General features: G+C 44.4%; 1 protein-coding gene and 1 long non-coding RNA gene across 3 annotated transcripts; both read left to right on the top strand.

Moving 5' to 3' along the window:
• The first annotated feature begins 878 nt into the window (after nt 1-878).
• Nucleotides 879-2,769, top strand: LOC129821506 (uncharacterized). Its single transcript, XM_055879178.1, has 6 exons — nt 879-1,042; nt 1,149-1,220; nt 1,302-1,385; nt 1,497-1,643; nt 1,722-1,802; nt 2,617-2,769. Exons 1-6 carry the CDS (start codon nt 881-883, stop codon nt 2,767-2,769), a joined length of 699 nt encoding a protein of 232 aa, XP_055735153.1. The 5' UTR covers nt 879-880.
• Nucleotides 2,770-2,929: 160 nt separating this feature from the next.
• LOC129821554 (uncharacterized) lies at nt 2,930-3,708 on the top strand. Of its 2 annotated transcripts, XR_008754355.1 has the most exons (5): nt 2,930-2,942; nt 3,064-3,133; nt 3,226-3,312; nt 3,406-3,504; nt 3,627-3,708. It is a non-coding gene; the product is annotated as an uncharacterized LOC129821554 (long non-coding RNA). The 2 variants fall into 2 exon arrangements; XR_008754354.1 differs by lacking the exon at nt 2,930-2,942 and having other exon boundaries at nt 2,953-3,133.
• Nucleotides 3,709-20,052: the final 16,344 nt, after the last annotated feature.

The raw sequence follows: 20,052 nt of genomic DNA, 5'->3' as shown, positions 1-20,052 counted from the left end.
TTCTCAATCAGGGACAGCTGTCTATTGTTGTCTCTGATTGGGAACCATACTTAGGTAGCCTTTTTTCCCATCTGTCTAGGTGGGAGGTTGACTTTGTTAAGGGCACTTTGCCTTTGAGCTTCACGGTTTGTTTTTTGTAGCGTTTATTGTTTTGTTTGGCGTCTTTTCCAAATAAAGAGAAAATGTATGCTCACCACGCTGCACCTTGGTCCTCTTCTTTAAACGGCCGTGACAATAGCCCAAACAACTACCTCATCCCCTACTGTATTTATTTTATTTATCTTGATCCTTTGCACCCCAGTATTTCTACTTTAATCTACTGCACATGAATCTACTGCAAATCTACCATTCCAGTGTTTTTAATTGCTATACTGTATTTACCTCGCCACCATGACCTATGTATTACCCTACCTCCCTTATCTCACCTAATTTGCTCACATTGTATATAGACTTGTTTTTCTACTGTATTATTGACTGTATGTTTGTTTACGCCATGTGTAACTCTGTGTTGTTGTATGTGTCGAACTGCTTTGCTTTATCTTGGCCAGGTCGCAGTTGTAAATGAGAACTTGTTCTCAACTTGCCTACCTGGTTAAATAAAGGTGATTTAACAAAACAAAACAAAAAATATATATATATCAACTGAGCTACGAAGGAGCACGTCGACGTCACTAGAATGATGACAAGCAATTTTAACGGATTCTAAAGGGAATCATAGAATTCCAAACTCATTTCTATGGCAACACATTTGTCAATTTTGTAAACAATCATTTTTGAACGTAGAACCGAAGTCCTATGGAACGTTTTCTGTGCGAAAACAACAACTTCATTTTGCTGCTGACAACAAACTTGTTTGATTTCTGAGACCTGAGAGAGAACAATGCCTGGGTGCTTTTCAAGAGAAACAACTGTCCTGGATGAGGTCCAGTTGAATGTGCCATTGGATGATGTGCCAGATGTTCCACAGCTGCCAGTCCTCCTTGATGTCCAGAATGCTGCTATCATCCTTGAGGATGTGCCAGATGTGCAGACTATCCTTGAGGTACAATTTTCTGAAAGTTTGTGCTTTTATGTTTGAAAAATATCCCAGATATTCAAGTTGTGTCTCTTTGACATCAAACAAATCTCTTGTCTGCTTTCTGTTTTAGGAGGCCACTGGCAATTGGCAGTTGATTCCGATTAGGTTCAGCCCCCTGTACTGTGGGCCTGTTGTGATCAGGGTAAGAGACCCCCACACACACACAGTCACATCACGGTTACAATGTTTACTGTTTCCAACATGAATGTATTGTAATGTGCAGAACAATGCCGGTTCGGTGGTTAAAGCTTGGAGAACTTTCCAGTTCATCAGCCCCATCATCACCTACATGCGTGGGGGATCCCAGGTATGTGTCTTTGTAACTACCTAATCCTAATTTACATTGTCAGTCATTTGATCTTGATGGAAATGTGTCACAGCAATTGCTGAAGTGGTTTTGTTGATGTTGTCTCAACAGCAGGTGGTGGTGAGGATGCACCACGTGAGTAGGGTGAGAGGCCTGGAGACTCAACTGGTGTGGGCCATCTCCAAGGAGACAGCCAGGCTTAGTCCAGAGGGCATCCCCTACTGTGCCAACAAAGTGCAGTCCATCACTTGGATCCAGGTAAGACGTAAATAGTATTAGATTAGGCTTTTCTTCACTTATTCCATTTGGCCTTAACATGTATTCTCTCTCTGTCAGCGTGTGGCTGGCAGGGTGATCCACTATGCGTCTCACCTCCGCCACAAGACGTCTGTGGACGTGACGCTTGGCTGCTACCAGGTAAATAAACTATTTCCTATGTATATAGACCAAGACATTGCTGGACATTTTTGCATTAGATTTGGTGTATTTTCTAATAACGTGTGTGTGGTAAACGGGTGTGTTGTGTGTGTTTTGAGCAGCAGACTGATGTTGTAGGAGTAATTGATACATATGTAGGTAGATATCACACTATTAAACAATAGACAGGAGTACACTAGAAAATAGGAGAAGAAGGCAGACGTGAGTGCATTTGCCATTCTGGTAAATACAGGAAACCAAAGTTTAGCAGATGGCCAAAGTCATACGTGCTTTAAAGTGCATGTATGGAAAAAGCTTTGACACACTAGATTTATAGTCTGCCCATTCCACTAAAAAAACATACATACCAGAGAAATATGTGTTTAGGGCACTTAGACCCATTAGACACATAGTCTGCTGATTCTACTAAAGATACACCTGCCAGAGAAATATGTGCTTAGGGCACTGAGTTAAATACAGGGTTGAGTCATAGGCTTATAGGATAGATGGACATATATTATTTTTAAGACAAGCACGGGTCTGGCCACTATTATAATTTAACTGAAAGCAGATAATGGGCGTTAGTAGGCGTGAACAAGCGGGAAGCCTGAACTAAAAAGATAATGATGGCAGGAAGAATTAGGGGAAGTATGCTTATTTGCATATGGGGTGGACTCATATGCTATTTGTGTATAAAGAGCGAACCAGTGCTCTGGGAGGGTGTGTGTTCTGCGGGACATTCCAGTTGGCTATACAATTGTAATAAAAGCATGTTTTGATTTCACAAGTTCTGATAAAGCGTTATATTTCTGAGATGATTTTCCACGACAATGTCTCAGTGGTGTACGCCACTCTCCACATGGGGCTGGATGGGCTTCTCTCCTCTTCAGCGTGGTCGGAGGCTTCCTCCTTCTCTACGCCCACCACTCAGCAGTTCACTGACCCAGACCCTGAGGGCCACAACTGATATGAGGTCAGACGTTACACACACATACTATTGACTAGGAGCATTAAGATCCTTCCATTGACCGATTGTTTGTTATGTCATTGCATTGGTGACTGATTTTGAATGCTTGTTTTGTTGTCGTAGGGCTGGGAGGAGGACTTGCTGCCTGAGGAGAGGGAGATTCCTCTGCTAAAGTGAGTTCCTCTAAATGTCTGTGTAGTCTGGGCTTGTCAGATGCTGAAGGATAGTGGTCATAATGCTGTTATCCCCCATTGACTCTAATGGTTGACATGCTCCATTCCCTCCCTTTCACAGCCTCTACCTTACCACCAAGAGAGTGGAGGACATCGCCCTGAGGCTCGTCTCCCTGCGCCAGGCCTTCACTGTGAGTGGACCCACTTTCCTTTTTCTCTCTGTGACTTGTTGTTCTGTCTCCTAGAGGAAGATGTCTCACCCTAACTCTTCCCTCTTCCCTAGACCCTGCTTGGTTCCACCCTGAGCAGGAACCATCTGTTTGTGGCGGGAAAGGTCCTCCTGGGCGCACTGGTTCAGGCCAACCACATGGTAACTCACTAACTCATTATCTTTCAAGGGAAAGAGAGCGTCCCTGAGGGGAAATGTGTTCTGTTCAATAAGATGCTTTTTTCTTTGTCATAGGACGAGGCCAAGTTCATCCGTACCTATAATGACTTTGTGGACTACCTGAGTGACCCCTCCAAGCGGAATGACATTGAGAGGGAGCTGGCTGAGGCAAAGGTGAGTTCATTAACTCTTTCAAGTCTCACTGAGTTCTTCCACATGCATGTCTTTTATACATCACAGTCGCTGATCAATATGAAATCATTCTTATTTTCTCCAAACGTGTTTTCTTGTCCTAGATCCATCATGTGAACATGATAGATGTCCTCTTTGAGCTGGTGCTGTTTGGGTTGATGACAGCTCAGAAGTCCCTGATGGTGGTAAGTAGCATCTTACTGGTACATGTTTTGATATCTCTCTATTAGCAGTTTCACTTAAATTCCTCTTCTCTTCTATTCTCTCTTCTTTTCTCCTCCTTTGTTTCCTTTAGCACCCTGGTGGGTTCGTGGAAGCGTCTGTACGCTCTCCTGTACTCCTTCCTGCCCACTGCTGCCAACATGGAGCCAGAGGCTGACAGAAACCTGCTGCTGCTCAATGTAAGAGTCAAGTTACTTCCTGTTTATTTCTATATTCTTAGTGTACTTCCTATTTACTTCCTTATTCATGGTTAACCAGGTTCCAATGCCATTTTAGGGGGAGTATTTCTATTTTTTCTCTCTCTTCTTGATAAGCTAGTAACTCAGAGACATGTTCTATGTGTTGTGTGGTGCTCTCTTCAGGGCGGGCTGATGGCTCTGCTAGATGACATGTTTGGCCAGCAGCTGGCCTGGTACTTTAACCCAGAGTCTCTGGTCACTGAGCTCTCCAGGCTCCTGGAGTACCACTTGGAAAACCTCATGGCCAGCATGTAGTCCTACTGCAGGGACCATACTCCTTTCTCCTTCTCTCTCTCTTTTGAAGGATTTGAGGACTTGAAGTGCTTTGTTGAACCCTGATTAGTTAACACCCATTAATTTTATGTATTCTCTTGTTTTCTCTCACCACAGGATTCTTGTGACACTTTGCCACCCAACAGGGATCTAGACACCAATGCACTACATTACTTTGCACAGAATTTGACATTTTAAATAAATTAAGTTCTAGTTCAAAAACATTTTTGTTTCCGTCTTTTCATCTATTTGATTTTATGACCATTTCCTCTTCCTAGAGGTATAATGCTAATATTCGATTATTACATGAACAATGATGCTTTATTATCTGCATATGGAAATAAAAAACAACGTTTAGTTGATTTACAGATACTACAGGCCCACACTTTATATGGTTTTGTACTTTGGTTTGTGATATTGTACTATTTAAAAACATGTAGGACTACATACACTGAGTGCACAAAACATTAGGAACATCTTCCTAATATTGAGTTGCACACCCTTTTCCCTCAGAACAGCCTCAATTCGTCAGAGCATGGACTCTACAAGCTGCCCTAAGCATTCCACAAGGATGCTGGCCCATGTTGTGTCAACTTGGCTGGACGTCCTTTGGGTGGTGGACCATTCTTGATACACATGGGAAACTGTTGAGCATGAAAAAACCAGCAGTGTTGCAGTTCTTGACACACTTAACCCGGTGCGCCTGGCACCTACTACCATACCCCTCGTTAAAATGCAGTTCAATCTTTTGTCTTGCCGAATCACCCTCTGAATGACACACACAATCCATGTCTCAATTCTATCAAGGTTTTAAAATCTTTCTTTAACTCCCCTTCATCTACACTGATTGAAGTGGATTCAACAAGTGACATCAATAAGGGGTCATAGCTTTCACTTGGTCAGTCTATGTCATGGAAAGAGCAGGTGTCCTCAATGTTTTGTATTATCAGTGTGTGTAGTAACCTGGTACAGTATAAAGTATACCACTAGAGGGGATAATTGCTTCAGTCTTGAATGTTACTTCTCACTATCCCTACTCTACATTAACAGTGCCATTGTAGACTCCGTTAACTTGGGTATCTTAGTTTTTTTATATTTGCCATTAATGTCTGAAACATTTACCATCTTTCCCACTGAAACCAGAAATGTTAGCGTTCATGTGAGAGAGGGTGTAGTAGTAGTACATACTGACCACTAGTTGGGGAAGCAAATGCCTTGCTTCCCTAAAAATACTAACTGTGTTACAGCAAATAAGGTGGTACAATGTTAGTTCATGATTATCTATTCAGTACAATGAGTAGTTAAGAGAGATAGAATCTCACCTTCCAGCCTTGGTCACTGAATCTCACATATAATTCATGTCTCTTACAAGCCTGACACCGCCCACTGTTGACATGGCTGTGATCTGAAAGGGACCAGAAAATATGTTATGAACCAGGAAAGACTAATGTACACTTTGGAAGCATTGGATTTCAAATGAAATGTAAACGCAACTTAAGTAATTTTGTAATTGGGAGGAACTATCCCTTTAAACTGTGTATAAAACAAGTTTAACTACAAGATGAAAAACCAGTGTTGTCCCCTGACCTTGTATGTATACTGGGCAAGGGCAGGTCGTATTTGGGCTTCTTCTTATGGGGGTTGGGTTTCAGGGCGCCTGGGGGCCTGGCTGGCCCTGAAGAAGTTGGCTAGATGAGTACTTGAAGGATTATATCTATATTTTGGAATGTTGGATGTTGATTTCGGGAGGATTCCATCATGGAAAAGGGACCAGAACACTTTTTTTGTTAGTTAACCTAAACGAATCACGACTCTCTATAGAAGAACAACAATGACAAGAGTTGACTGCTATTTAAGTAATAGTTTGACTGTCAAATCCATGTATTGGTGTGTGGCCATTGACTTTTATGGAGAGACCGCCCCAAATTTTCTGTGCCATTTCCTGGGCATTTCATTAACTCCGTGTTCTAAGTTCTGCGCATCCCAGCGCTTGGAAAAATCAATGGTACAAAACCTAAGATATCAATCTTGTAAGAGGTGCGTAACGGGCTGCAGGGAAGTCAGGCGCAGGAGAGCAGAACTGGGTGATAACCGGAGCAGTTTAATGAGGAAAAAAACAACGGCACCAGAAAAACAAAATATGGGTTAAAATAACCCGTCGCAAACCAGTCTGACTTTACAACAAACAATTCCACACACAGACATGGGGGGAACAGAGGGTTATATACACGTCAAATAATGAGGGAATGTAAATCAGGTGTGTGGGAAAACAAGACAAAACAAATGGAAAATGAAAGGTGGATCGGCAATTGCTAAAAGATCGGTGACGTCGAACGCCGCCCAAACAAGGAGAGGAACCGACTTCGGCGGAAGTCGGGACAGTACTCCCCCTTGACGCGGGGCTCCAGCAGCGCGCCGACACCAGCCTCGGGGACGACCCGGAGGGCGAGGTGCAGGGCGATCCGGACGGAGACGGTGGAACTCCCGCAGGATTGAATTGTCCAACACGTCCTCCACCGGAACCCAGCATCTCTCCTCCAGACCGTACCCCTCCCACTCCACGAGTTACTGAAGGCCCCTCGCCCGATGCCTCGAATCCAGTATGGAGCGAACGGCGTATGCCGGGACCCCCTCGATGTCCAGAGGGGGCAGAGGAACCTCCCGCACCTCAGACTCCTGGAGTGGACCAAACACCACCGGCCTGATGAGACACACATGGATTGAGGGGTTAATACGGTAATCAGGTGGGAGCTGTAACCTGTAACACACCTCGTTCAGTCTCCTCAGGACTTTAAACGGCCCCACAAACCGCGGACCCAGCTTCCAGCAGGGCAGGCGGAGGGGCAGGTTTCGGGTCGAGAGCCAGACCCGGTCCGGTGCGCTGAAGGTGAACATGGGCGGCGTCCCATGTCTCCTCCGCGCGCCGGAACCAGTCGTCCACCGCAGGAGCCTCGGTCTGACTCTGATGCCAAGGAGCCAGAACCGGCTGATACCCCAGTACGCACTGGAAGGGGGAGAGGTTAGTGGAGGAGTGGCGAAGCGAGTTCTGGGCCATCTCTGCCCAGGGCACGAACGCCGCCCACTACCCCGGCCGGTACTGGCAACAAGACCGCAGAAACCTACCCACACTCTCTCCATCAGGAAAATCTGAGGTAAGGCTGATCGAGACCCCCAGACGCTCCATGAACGCTCTCCAGACCCTCGACGTGAATCAAGGACCTCGGTCAGACACTATATCCTCAGGCACCCCACCCGTAGTGCCGGAAGACGTTTTAGCAATCTCACTAGAATAAAGACCTCCATTCCTGCCATTATTGAAAGAGATCGTGATACCACATCATCTCAAAATAGGGCTACTTAATGTTAGATCCCTCACTTCCAAGGCAGTTATAGTCAATTAACTTATTACTGATCATAATCTTGATGTGATTGGCCTGAGTGAAACACGGCTTAATCCATGAATTTACTGTGTTAAATGAGGCCTCACCCCCTGGTTACACTAGTGACCATATCCCCCGTGCATCCCGCTAAGGCGGAGGTGTTGCTAACATTTACGATAGCACATTTCAATTTACCCTCAAAAAAATGACGTTTTTGTCTTTTGAGCTTCTAGTCATGAAATCTATGCTGCCTACTCAATCACTTTTTATAGCTACTGTTTACAGGCCTCCTGGGCCATATACAGCGTTCCTCACTGAGTTTCCTGAATTCCTATCCCACCTTGTAGTCATAGCAGATAATATTCACATTTTTGGTGATTTTAATAATCACATGGAAAAGTCCACAGACCCACTCAAAAAGGATTTCGGAGCCAAGGATTTCGGAGCCAGGACCTACTCACTGTCACAGTCATACTCTGGACATAGTTTTGTCCCATGGAATAAATGTTGTGGATCTTAATGTTTTTCCTCATAATCCTGGACTATCAGACCACCATTTTATTACATTTCCAATCGCAACAAATAATCTGCTCAGACCCCAAACAAGGAGCATCAAAAGTCGTGCTATAAATTCTCAGACAACCCAAAGATTCCTTCATGCCCTTCCAGACTCCCTCTGCCTACCCAAGGACGTCAGAGGGAAAAAATCTGTCAACCACCTAACTGAGGAACTCAATTTAACCTTGACGCAATACCCTAGCTGCAGTTGCACCCCTAAAAACTAAAAACATTTGTCATAAGAAACTAGCTCCCTGGTATACAGAAAATACCCGAGCTCTGAAGCAAGCTTCCAGAAAATTGGAACGGAAATGGCGCCACACCAAACTGGAAGTCTTCCGACTAGATTGGAAAGACAGTACCGTGCAGTATCAAAGAGCCCTCACTGCTGCTCGATCATCCTATTTTGAGGAAAATAAGAACAATACGAAATTTATTTTTGATACTGTCGCAAAGCTAACTAAAAAGCAGCATTCCCCAAGAGAGGATGGCTTTCACTTCAGCAGTAATAAATTCATGAACTTCTTTGAGGAAAAGATCATGATCATTAGAAAGCAAATTACGGACTCCTCTTTAAATCTGCGTATTCCTCCAAAGCTCAGTTGTCCTGATTCTGTACAACTCTGCCAAGACCTAGGATCAAGACAGACACTCAAGTGTTTTAGTACTATATCTCTTGACACAATGATGAAAATAATCATGGCCTCTAAACCTTCAAGCTGCATACTGGACCCTATTCCAACTAAACTACTGAAAGAGCTGCTTCCTGTGATTGGCCCTCCTATGTTGAACATAATAAACGTCTCTCTATCCACCGGATGTGTACCAAACTCACTAAAAGTGGCAGTAATAAAGCCTCTCTTGAAAAAGCCAAACCTTGACCCAGAAAATATAAAAACTATTGGCCTATATCGAATTTCCCATTCCTCTCAAAAAAAATTGAAAAAGCTGTTGCACTGCAACTCACTGCCTTCCTGAAGACAAAACAATGTATACGAAATGCTTCAGTCTGATTTTAGACCCCATCATAGCACTGAGACTGCACTTGTGAAGGTGGTAAATTACCTTTTAATGGCGTTAGACCGAGGCTCTGCATCTGTCCTCGTGCTCCTAGACCTTACTGCTGCTTTGGATACCATCGATCACCACATTCTTTTGGAGAGACTGGAAACCCAAATTGGTCTACACCAGGGGTGTCAAACTCATTCCACGGAGGGCCTAGTGTCTGCAGGTTTTTGGTTTTTCCTTTCAATAAAGCCCTAGACAACCAGGTGTGGGGAGTTCCTAACTAATTAGTGATGTTAATTCATCAATCAAGTACAAGGGAGGAGCGAAAACCCGCAGACACTCGGCCCCCCGTGGAATGAGTTTGACACCTGTGGTCTACACGGACAAGTTCTGGCCTGGTTTAGATCTTATCTGTTGGAAAGATATCAGTTTGTCTCTGTGAATGGTTTGTCCTCTGACAAATCAACTGTACATTTCGGTGTTCCTCAAGGTTCCGTTTTAGGACCACTTTTGTTTTCACTATATATTTTACCTCTTGGGGATGTTATTCGAAAACATAATGTTAACTTTCACTGCTATGCGGATGACACACATTTCAATGAAACATGGTGAAGCCCCAAAATTGCCCTCGCTAGAAGCCTGTGTTTCAGACATAAGGAAGTGGATGGCTGCATACTTTCTTCATTTAAACTCGGACAAAACAGAGATGCTTGTTCGAGGTCCCAAGAAACAAATAGATCTTCTGTTGAATCTGACAATTAATCTTGATGGTTGTACAGTGGTCTCAAATAAAACTGTGAAGGACCTCGGCGTTACTCTGGACCCTGATCTCTCTTTTGACAAACATATCAAGACTGTTTCAAGGACAGCTTTTTTCCATCTACGTAACATTGCAAAAATCTGAAATTTCTGTCCAAAAATGATGCAGAAAAATTATTCCATGCTTTTGTTACTTCTAGGTTAGACTACTGCAATGCTCTACTTTCCGGCTAACCGGATAACGCACTAAATAAACTTCAGTTAGTGCTAAATACGGCTGCTAGAATCCTGACTAGAACCAAAATATTTGATCATATTACTCCAGTGCTAGCCTCCCTACACTGGCTTCCTGTTAAGGCAAAGGCTGATTTCAAGGTTTTACAGCTAACCTACAAAGCATTACATGGGCTTGATTCCTACCTATCTTTCCGATTTGGTCCTGCCATACATACCTACACGTACGCTATGGTCACAAGACGCAGGCCTCCTAATTGTCCCTAGAATTTCTAAGCAAACAGCTGGAGGCGGGGCTTTCTCCTATAGAGCTCCATTTTTATGGAATGGTCTGCCTACCCATGTGAGAGACGCAGACTCGGTCTCAACCTTTAAGTCTTTACTGAAGACTCATCTCTTCAGTGAGTCATATGATTGAGTGTAGTCTGGCCCAGGAGTGTGAAGGTGAACGGAAAGTCTCTGGAGCAACGAACCGTCCTTGCTGTCTCTGCCTGGCCTGGTTCCCCTCTCTCCACTGGGATTCTATGCCTCTAACCCTATTACAGGGGCTGAGTCACTGGCTTACTGGTGCTCTTCCATGCCGTCCCTAGGAGGGGTGCGTCACTTGAGTGGGTTGAGTCACTGACGTGATCTTCCTGTCTGGGTTGGGGCGCCCCCTTGGGTTGTGCTGTGGCGGAGGTCTTTGTGGGCTATACTCGACCTTGTCTCAAGATGGTAAGTTGGTGGTTGAAGATATCCCTCTAGTGGTGTGGGGGCTGTGCTTTGGCAAAGTGGGTGTGGTTATATCCTGCCTGTTTGGCCCTGTCCGGGGGTATCATCGGATGGGGCCACAGTGTCTCCTGACCCCTCCTGTCTCAGCCTCCAGTATTTATGCTGCAGTAGTTTATGTGTCGGGGGGCTAGGGTCAGTCTGTTATATCTGGAGTATTTCTCCAGTGTCCTGTGTGAATTTAAGTATGCTCTCTCTAATTCTCTCTTTCTCTCTTTCTTTCTTTCTCTCTCTCGGGGGACCTGAGCCCTAGGACCATGCCTCAGGACTAGCTGGCATGATGACTCCTTGCTGTCCCCTGTCCACCTGGCCGTGCTGCTGCTCCAGTTTCAACTGTTCTGCCTGCGGTTATGGAACCCTGACCTGTTCACTGGATTTGCTACCTGTCCCAGACCTGCTGTTTTCAACTCTCTAGAGACAGCAGGAGCGGTAGAGATACTCTCAATGATTGGCTATGAAAAGCCAACTGACATTTACTCCTGAGGTGCTGACCTGTTGTGTAACAGTATAACTTTAAACCGTCCCCTCGCCCCGACACGGGCGCGAACCAGGGACCCTCTGCACACATCGACAACGGTCGCCCACGAAGCACGGTCGTTACCCATCGCTCCACAAAAGCCGCGGCCCTTGCAAAGCAAGGGGCAACACTACTTAAGTCTCAGAGCAAGTGACGTAACTGATTGAAATGCTACTAGCGCGTACCCGCTAACTAGCTAGCCATTTCACATCCGTTACACTCACCCCCCTTTCAACCTCTTCCTTTTCCGCAGCAACCAGTGATCCGGGTCAACAGCATCAATGTAACAGTACAACTTTAAACCGTCCCCTCGCCCCGACACGGGCGCGAACCAGGGACCCTCTGCACACATCGACAACGGTCGCCCACGAAGCACGGTCGTTACCCATCGCTCCACAAAAGCCGCGGCCCTTGCAAAGCAAGGGGCAACACTACTTAAGTCTCAGAGCAAGTGACGTAACTGATTGAAATGCTACTAGCGCGTACCCGCTAACTAGCTAGCCATTTCACATCCGTTACAGTTGCACCCTCGACAACTACTGTGATTATTATTATTTGACCACGCTGGTCATTTATGAACATTTGAACATCTTGGCCATGTTCTGTCATAATCTCCACCCGGCACAGCCAGAAGAGGACTGGCCATCCCTCATAGCCTGGTTCCTCTCTATGTTTCTTCCTAGGTTTTGGCCTTCCTAGGGAGTTTTTCCTAGCCACTGTGCTTCTACACCTGCATTGCTTGCTGTTTGGGGTTTTAGGCTGGGTTTCTGTACAGCACTTTGAGATATCAGCTGATGTAAGAAGGGCTATATAAATACATTTGATTTAATTTGATTTTGCCAAGGAAAATGAAAAGGACTGAGGGAAAGTAAAATGGAAAATACATGGAAAGGAACATGGAAGAACCTCAAAGAACATTGCATTTTCAAGATCATGTAACATCAAACATAACATCAAAATGCATCTTATATTCCTGCCCTTACAGAAAAACCACATGATTTCAACTTACATTTTATGTGAAATCATGTGAAAACATGTTTTGGAACACAACGTGATCACATTTTCACATGTGTAGTTTAATGTAATCACATGTTGCTTTACATGTTATCACATTATCTTCACATAAGATTACATGAAAACATGTTTTTGGAACGCTTCCTGTGTTCACATGTGAAATTCATGTGGTTTTTGCATTTCTGACTGGATAGGATGGGTGATTCAGCAGAGGACAGAGCGAAGCTGACCAGCCAAAAGGAACTGTGTCCCTGACAAGCAGGCCACCAAACGCCCTGCAGTTCCACACTCAAGGATCTTAATGCTTTAAAATGCACATGTACGATTGTTTATGTGTAATCGGTTGAAAACAAAGTCACTAAAAACAGACACCCATTTATTATACCCCCCCCCCCTCAATTTGTTTATGTATTTGTCTTAATTAATATAAATTGTATTTTCTACATTCTTTAGCGTTAGCCGTCCATCAGGCCAATAGATGGCGCTGTTACACTGTTGTAGCAGGAGAAACAGCAAGTTCTGGCCAAGCGCTCACCATTCTGCAGAATAAGGATCAGAACTTTACAGAGGTAAACTGTGTCTGTTCTTTTTACTATTACAGGTATGTAAAATAACTTCCAAACATTCAAATATATAAACAATATGTAATAACATGCTATTTAACTACTTTGTCAAGATATTATCACGTTAGGAAAGGTTTTGTTTTGGCTTTGTGTCGAACTGAGTGAGAGAAGAACGTGATTTACATTGAGTCAGATTATATGTTAGCTTGATGCTAGCTGAGGTAAAAAACGATTTACGAGTCACAGAGACAATGTTTACTGAGTAGCTTACTTGTACTGGATTTTGTCTAGGAGATTTTTTTTATAAAGAATCCATTTGTTATGGATTTCTGAGTTGGTTTTACATGTTATTGGTTTTGTGTAAAACTGTGCTCACTAGCTGATAAACTGGCCCGAGCACGCTCAGTCTGGTGGACTTTTAGTGTATACAGTGAGAGAGATACCATTTTCTGGAGGTGCCACTATCTTAAAGCTGAATGTATTGTTGTCACTTTTCAATAGAGGTAGCTGTTTATAGAAAAACATTAAATTATTTATGTTTTCATATATAGGTGTTTCTATTGTATGAATGTGAAATACATTGTGGTGTGATTCATGTGAAACCATACACTAAGACGGGGTTCTTTGTGGAACACACGGACAAACACACACACTAATGTTCTTTCTTGTGTTAGTCAGCAGTTCATCTTGGCCCTGTGGTTCGCCTCCTTCACCAAAGCTCTGTCAGGGACCTACATGAAGAGTGCCATCACTCAGAGAGACACTTTGACCTTTCCAGCTCTCTCATCGGACTCATAGACGGCAGCTTTGAGATTGGTATCAACAATAACATTGAGTTGCTTGAGAATTCATGTAGTAAAAACCAGATACAGACTACAGTATGATCCATTTTGTTTTGTGGTTCAATCAGAGTCTGCTCTCAATAGTGTCCAGTTTTATAGTTGTTCCTCTTAATTGATTGACTGGCATTTGTCCATGTCTCTACTGTCTAACCCCTAACATTGTTTTATTTAATGCTATGTTGTTGCAGCCTAGTATCCAAACTGATATGCCATTTTTAGTTTAAAAAAAAACTGTTTATAATTTGCGATTCCTGACTACTGTAGTGATGTGGTTTCTTGCAGGTAACCTGCTGTTCCTGGCTGTGGTCAGCCATTTTGGGGCGAAGCTGCACCGGCCCAGGCTCATTGCTATGGGCTGTTTCCTCATGGCTGTAGGATCCTTCCTCACAGGCCTGCCACACTTCTTCATGGGACGGTAAAACAACTGAAATACTGGTTAAACTTGTGCTTGTAGAGATACTCCAATGCAGAGGATAGTTTCACTTTAGAAATAAAGAAATGTATCCAGTTGTTGATTAATCTCAGTTAATTTAGAACTAAAGTCTTGCGTAATTGGTCAGCTGCTTGATTATGTTTTGGGGCCATACATGTTAAGAGAAGGGATTAAGAGATGCTATAACTGTGACGTGGTAAGTTTGGACCCAGGTGCAGAGAAGAGACCAGAAGATGAAGCAGTGGTTCCAACCAGTGTCTCCACCCCTCAAGGGCCCACTTAACTGCCAAGAACTCCCGGTTGCCTACATCGTAGTTGCCTTCCGCTGGTGAGAACCGCTTGGAGAGAAAGGAGCATGGGTGCAGTTTCTTGTCCTCCTTGTTCCACTGTGAAAGGACCGCACCCGCTCTGGTGTCCTAGGCGTCCACCTCTACCACAAAGGGGCGAGTAGGATCAGGATGAACGAGGATTAGTTTGGAGGTGAAACGTCCCTTGAGCTCTATGAATGCCCGGTCAGCCTCGGGATTCCAGCAAAAACCTACTTGAGTGAGGTGGGACAGGGCTGTATGTGTTCCGGAAGGGTTTTTGGAGAAGATCAGGATTAGAGGTCGACCGATTATGATTTTTCAATACCGATACCGATTATTGGAGGACAAAAAAGCCGATACCGATTAATCGGCCGATTTATTTAAAAAATATATGTTTTAATATATATATATATATCATACACACACACATTTTTGTAATAATGACAATTGCAACAATACTGAATGAACAATGAACACTTTTATTTTAACTTAATTTAATACATAAATACACACACGCACACAGCTCTGAAGTGACAATGATACTGAAGAGTCTGCTTAGGAGACAAATACTCTCAACTGTTTGAATAAAAATTGAGTTTAAGTTACCTGTGATGAATGTTGAAAACAAAAACTTTAATTTCTATATGCAGGAAATCTTATTTTAATAATGGGCATGGTAAGAATTGACAACCAAAGTGCGAGTCATAATTCCCATGACACCTAGCAAAATCTGAAAAGCGGTTCCTTCATTTATTCCATAGGATATTTTTAGATTCACTTAAAATAGGGTCTGTGTTACGTGTAGGCTTACATCACCGTGACAATTTTATAACTGTAGATATCCATAGGACAAGGTAACTGATCAATATTGGCTAAATATAAGCGAAGATAAAAAAAAATTGTAGAGTGGATTTATGAAAATATGTTGACAAACGTTACCTTATCCTAGTGAGATTTACACGGGTATCAAAACGTTGAGGCGGTTTAAGCCTGCACGAAACACAGACCTTATTTGAAGTAGATCAAGACATTCTCTATGGAAGACATGAACGGTAAAATAACGAAGGAACCCCTTTCAAATTCAGCCGCAAGTTATTACAGGAATTATAACGCGTCGACTATTTCTCTCTAAACCATATACCTTTGACTAATCCGGAAACTATCACCTCGAAAACAAAACGTTTATTCCGTTCCGTATTTCATCTAACGGGTGGCATCCATGAGTATAAATATTCCTGTTACATTGCACAACCTTCAATGTTGTCATAATTACGTAAAGTTCTGGCAAATGAGTTCGCAAAGAGCCAGGCGGCCCAAACTGTTGCATATACCCTGACTCTGCGTGCAATGAACGCAAGAGAAATGACACAGCTTACTGCATTCGCTAACAGGCAGGCTCCTCGTGGAGTGCAATGTAATCAATGCAAGATTGGATCCCCCGAGCTGACAAGGTTAAAAATCTGTCATTCTGCCCCGTTCCTAGGTCGTCATTATGTTCTTAACTGACTTGCCTAATTAAATAAAGATTAAATAAAGGTGTAAAAAAAAATATAAAAAAATAAACGCCCATTCCGACCATTCCTATTAATCGGTCGACATCTAATCAGGATGTCGTCGAGGTAAACAAAGACGAACCGGTTCAACATATCCCTAAGAGTGGCATTGATCAATGCTTGAAAGACTGCCGTTGAGTTCGATATTCCGAAGGTCATGACTAAATACTCAGTGACCACTAGGGGTGTTAAAGGCAGTTTTCCACTCATCTCCCTCCCTGATGCTCACCAGATTTTAAGGTCCAGTTTGGTGAAGAATTGGGCTCCTAGGGCCAACTCCAAGGTGGCGGACATCGGGTAGGGGGTAACGGTTCTTGATCCTAATCCTTTTCAGTCCTCTGTAATCGATGCAAGGACTGAAGTTTGGGTCAGAGACAGAGACAAGGGATGCGTTGAGACAGGCAGGTCTTCTGAACAATCACATTAGATATTTTCGTATCAGCTCTTTTTCAGAGCATATCTGATTGGTTAAAATACAAATTACTCAAAAAAATTACTGAATTGGGCTGCCTGTCTTAACGCAGCCATAGAAACCTGGACATGATGCATCCTGTCAGTATTGATGTTGAATGGCATTAAATACTTTTTTTATTTTCTTCCATCCCCTGTAGGTTTGTTGAACATGAGTGGAAATGAAACTCCAGCACACTGGTAGCACTATAGATGTATGAGTATAACTTTTCCAGGTGAGTTGAACCTGCCTGTGGGTGCAGTGGGGATATTCCTGGGAGGTCTACTGATGAAGAGGTATAAGCTTGGCGTTGTGTCTGGAGCCCAGCTGTTTTTCGTCACCTCCTTCATGGCCTACCTCCTCCGTCTGCAGTCTGGCACTAAGTGTGACAACGTTCAGGTGGCTGGTCTGACCGTGTCCTACAACGGGTCAATATGACATCTGATTGGTTGGTGGGTTGGTGGGTTGATTAAAAACAAAAGTTTTGATCAGTGGAATATGAGGGAAAATTAGACCAAAACACACATGGGCTTGTGCCGGTGCTCCCTCTTATGGGAATATACAGTATGGTTGTTGCTGAGCCAGGATTCCTGGCTGTTTTGTCACTGTGCCTATGTCAATGATAGTTCAGCAACAATTATTTTAACATCATTATTACCAGGTTCCCTGATGTACGATGGCAGCCTGTTGTCAGAGTGTAACAGAGACTGCTCCTGCTTGGCTGGGGAGTGGGACCCTGTGTGTTCAGACAACGGCATCACCTACACCTCCCCCTGCCTCGCAGGCGGCTCCAGCTTTACAGGTTACGGCAAGAACACGGTACCAACAGTATTAATGTACTGAGTGTACAAAACATTCACAGGGATGCTGGGCCATGTTCACTGTCTTCAACCCTCAAGAACAAACACAACTTTTTACCTTTTTACTGGGCAAACACAACTTGCAAATGGTCATAAACTAGGCCGAAACGTTAATCTGTTAACCTTGCCTGAATAAAACAATGCTTTTTTTTTAATAGTGAGCAAGAGTTGCGCTTTTTCCTTTTCTATGATGATTCAAATTTTTGGTTGCACCTCAACTCAACGTTGATTGAGCGCCCTCTGTTTATTTGTTGTCAAATAATACATTTTTCTTAAATGTACAAAGTACATTTTTAAAAGCATTAAAATTGGGATGTTTCCCACTTATTTACACAACCTACTCCACACTTGCAAAGTGAAAGTTTATAGAAATGTTCTGATATTAAGTAGTAAACAGAAGAAAAGCAGAATTGAATCCAATGTTAATGCAAATAATTTAATGGTCTATGGTTCAATCCCATTTCTGAAGGCCCGATGAATAATTAATATTGTTCCTCCTCTTCCTTGTGGCAGACGCAGCAGCACACTGCCCTCCAAAGCCTGCAAAATAATCGCCGGACTGCCCTTTTCCTAGCTCTGCATGGAACATCCTGTGTCACGTCCTTGGTGACGTGTGGGGTGACATCCGGGATGACCACAGCAACATCCTCTGGAAAGGGAAAAAAGAGGAACAGAATGTAAACAAATACACACCGTAGGTTCTAAACACTGGCCAGTTGAAAGGTTCTGCTAAGATGTCATGACAAACGGCACCTGTCAGAGTACTCTCTAAGTGTTACTCACCTGCTTGGATGTCAGCTGGCAGAGTGGCGAAGACAGCCATCGTGAGAGTCCGTTCTTCAGGTGTGACGTCCACAACCTCCAAGAGGGAAGAGATGGGCTCTGCCTCTGTCTTAGGGGTGATGTCCACAACCTCCAGGTGGGAAGAAGCCAGGTCTGCCTCTGTGTTAGTGGTGATGTCCACAACCTCCAGCTGGGAACAAGCCGGGTCTGCCTCTGACTTTGGGGTGATGTACACAACCTCCAGGTGGGAACAAGCCGGGTCTGCCTCTGTCTTAGGGGTGATGTCCACAACCTCCAGGTGGAAAGAAGCCGGGTCTGCCTCTGTCTTTGGGGTGATGTCCACAACCTCCAGGTGAGAAGAAGCCTGGTCTGCCTCTGTGTTAGTGGTGATGTCCACAACCTCCAGCTGGGAACAAGCCGGGTCTGCCTCTGACTTTGGGGTGATGTACACAACCTCCAGGTGGAAAGAAGCCGGGTCTGCCTCTGTCTTTGGGGTGATGTACACAACCTCCAGGTGGGAACAAGCCGGGTCTGCCTCTGTCTTAGGGGTGATGTCCACAACCTCCAGGTGGAAAGAAGCCGGGTCTGCCTCTGTCTTTGGGGTGATGTCCACAACCTCCAGGTGAGAAGAAGCCTGGTCTGCCTCTGTCTTTGGGGTGATGTACACAACCTCCAGGTGGAAAGAAGCCGGGTCTGCCTCTGTCTTTGGGGTGATGTCCACAACCTCCAGGTGAGAAGAAGCCTGGTCTGCCTCTGTGTTAACGGTGGTGTCCACAACCTCCAGGTGGGATGAAGCCGGGTCTGTGTTATGGGTGACAACAACAATCCTGATGAGCTCTGCTATTACAAGGCAACAAGATGTCATCACAAGAGGCATCTGTCAGAGTGCTCTCATTGCTACTCACCTGCTTGTATGTCAGCTGGTAGTGTGGTGGAAACGGCCACTGTGAGGACAGGGGGGACTGGTAGGGTGGCTGCAGGGGGCTGGAAGCAGCTCTGCACCTCGTCCACCACAAAGGCACAGACCGAGCTCATATAAAAAGGGCTCTGGAGGTCATCCGTGGAGAAGGACTGACTGATTCTCCCGAGGATCGACCGCACAGAGTCAAAAGCAGCAGCCCGGGAGAAAGGGATGTGAGGGGAAGGGTCCTTTAGCATGCAGGAGAGCTTCTCCACTACGGCCGCCACCATACCCACGGCCATCCCGCTTATTAGGATCGGGTGCTCTGAATGGCCTTCCTCAGGCTGAAGCCACAGGGCCAGGAGAAGCCTGGGCACCACCTCCACCACCACCTGAGATGGGCTGAGCAGGTTGCTACGGGGCTCATTGGACTGCTCGCCCAGAATGCTCCTCACAGCTCTCTCCACGATGCTGTGGACTTTAGGATCGCTGAAATCAACAAAAAGGAGAAGAATAAGCTAAATAATGTGCAATGTGCTCACAGAGAACACTGTCTTAGTCTGCTTCTGCGTAGTTCCATATGTGTAGATAAATGGATCAAGTCATATGCAGGGCAGTACATGGAACTCACATGTCAGCTGGCAAGGTGGAGTGCATGGAGCGGCGGAGCTTGCAGAAAGCCTCGTGCTCTATGTCCATCATTTTTAGGCAAGTGTTTACTTCCCAGGCCTGCAGTATGAAACAGGAAGTCCCTTTAGTGTAATTTAACAACATATCTATTCTGCTGTGCTAACTCGTTGTTGAAATGCTAGTAAAGAGCTCACTGACTTGTAGTATGTCTCTAACTCTCATTCTCTTACCAGC

Source organism: Salvelinus fontinalis, chromosome 23, assembly GCF_029448725.1.
Source record: "Salvelinus fontinalis isolate EN_2023a chromosome 23, ASM2944872v1, whole genome shotgun sequence".
NCBI classification, from domain to species: domain Eukaryota; kingdom Metazoa; phylum Chordata; class Actinopteri; order Salmoniformes; family Salmonidae; genus Salvelinus; species Salvelinus fontinalis.
Note: the sequence above shows the minus strand (reverse complement) of the source record. Positions and strands in the feature narration are given on the sequence as shown.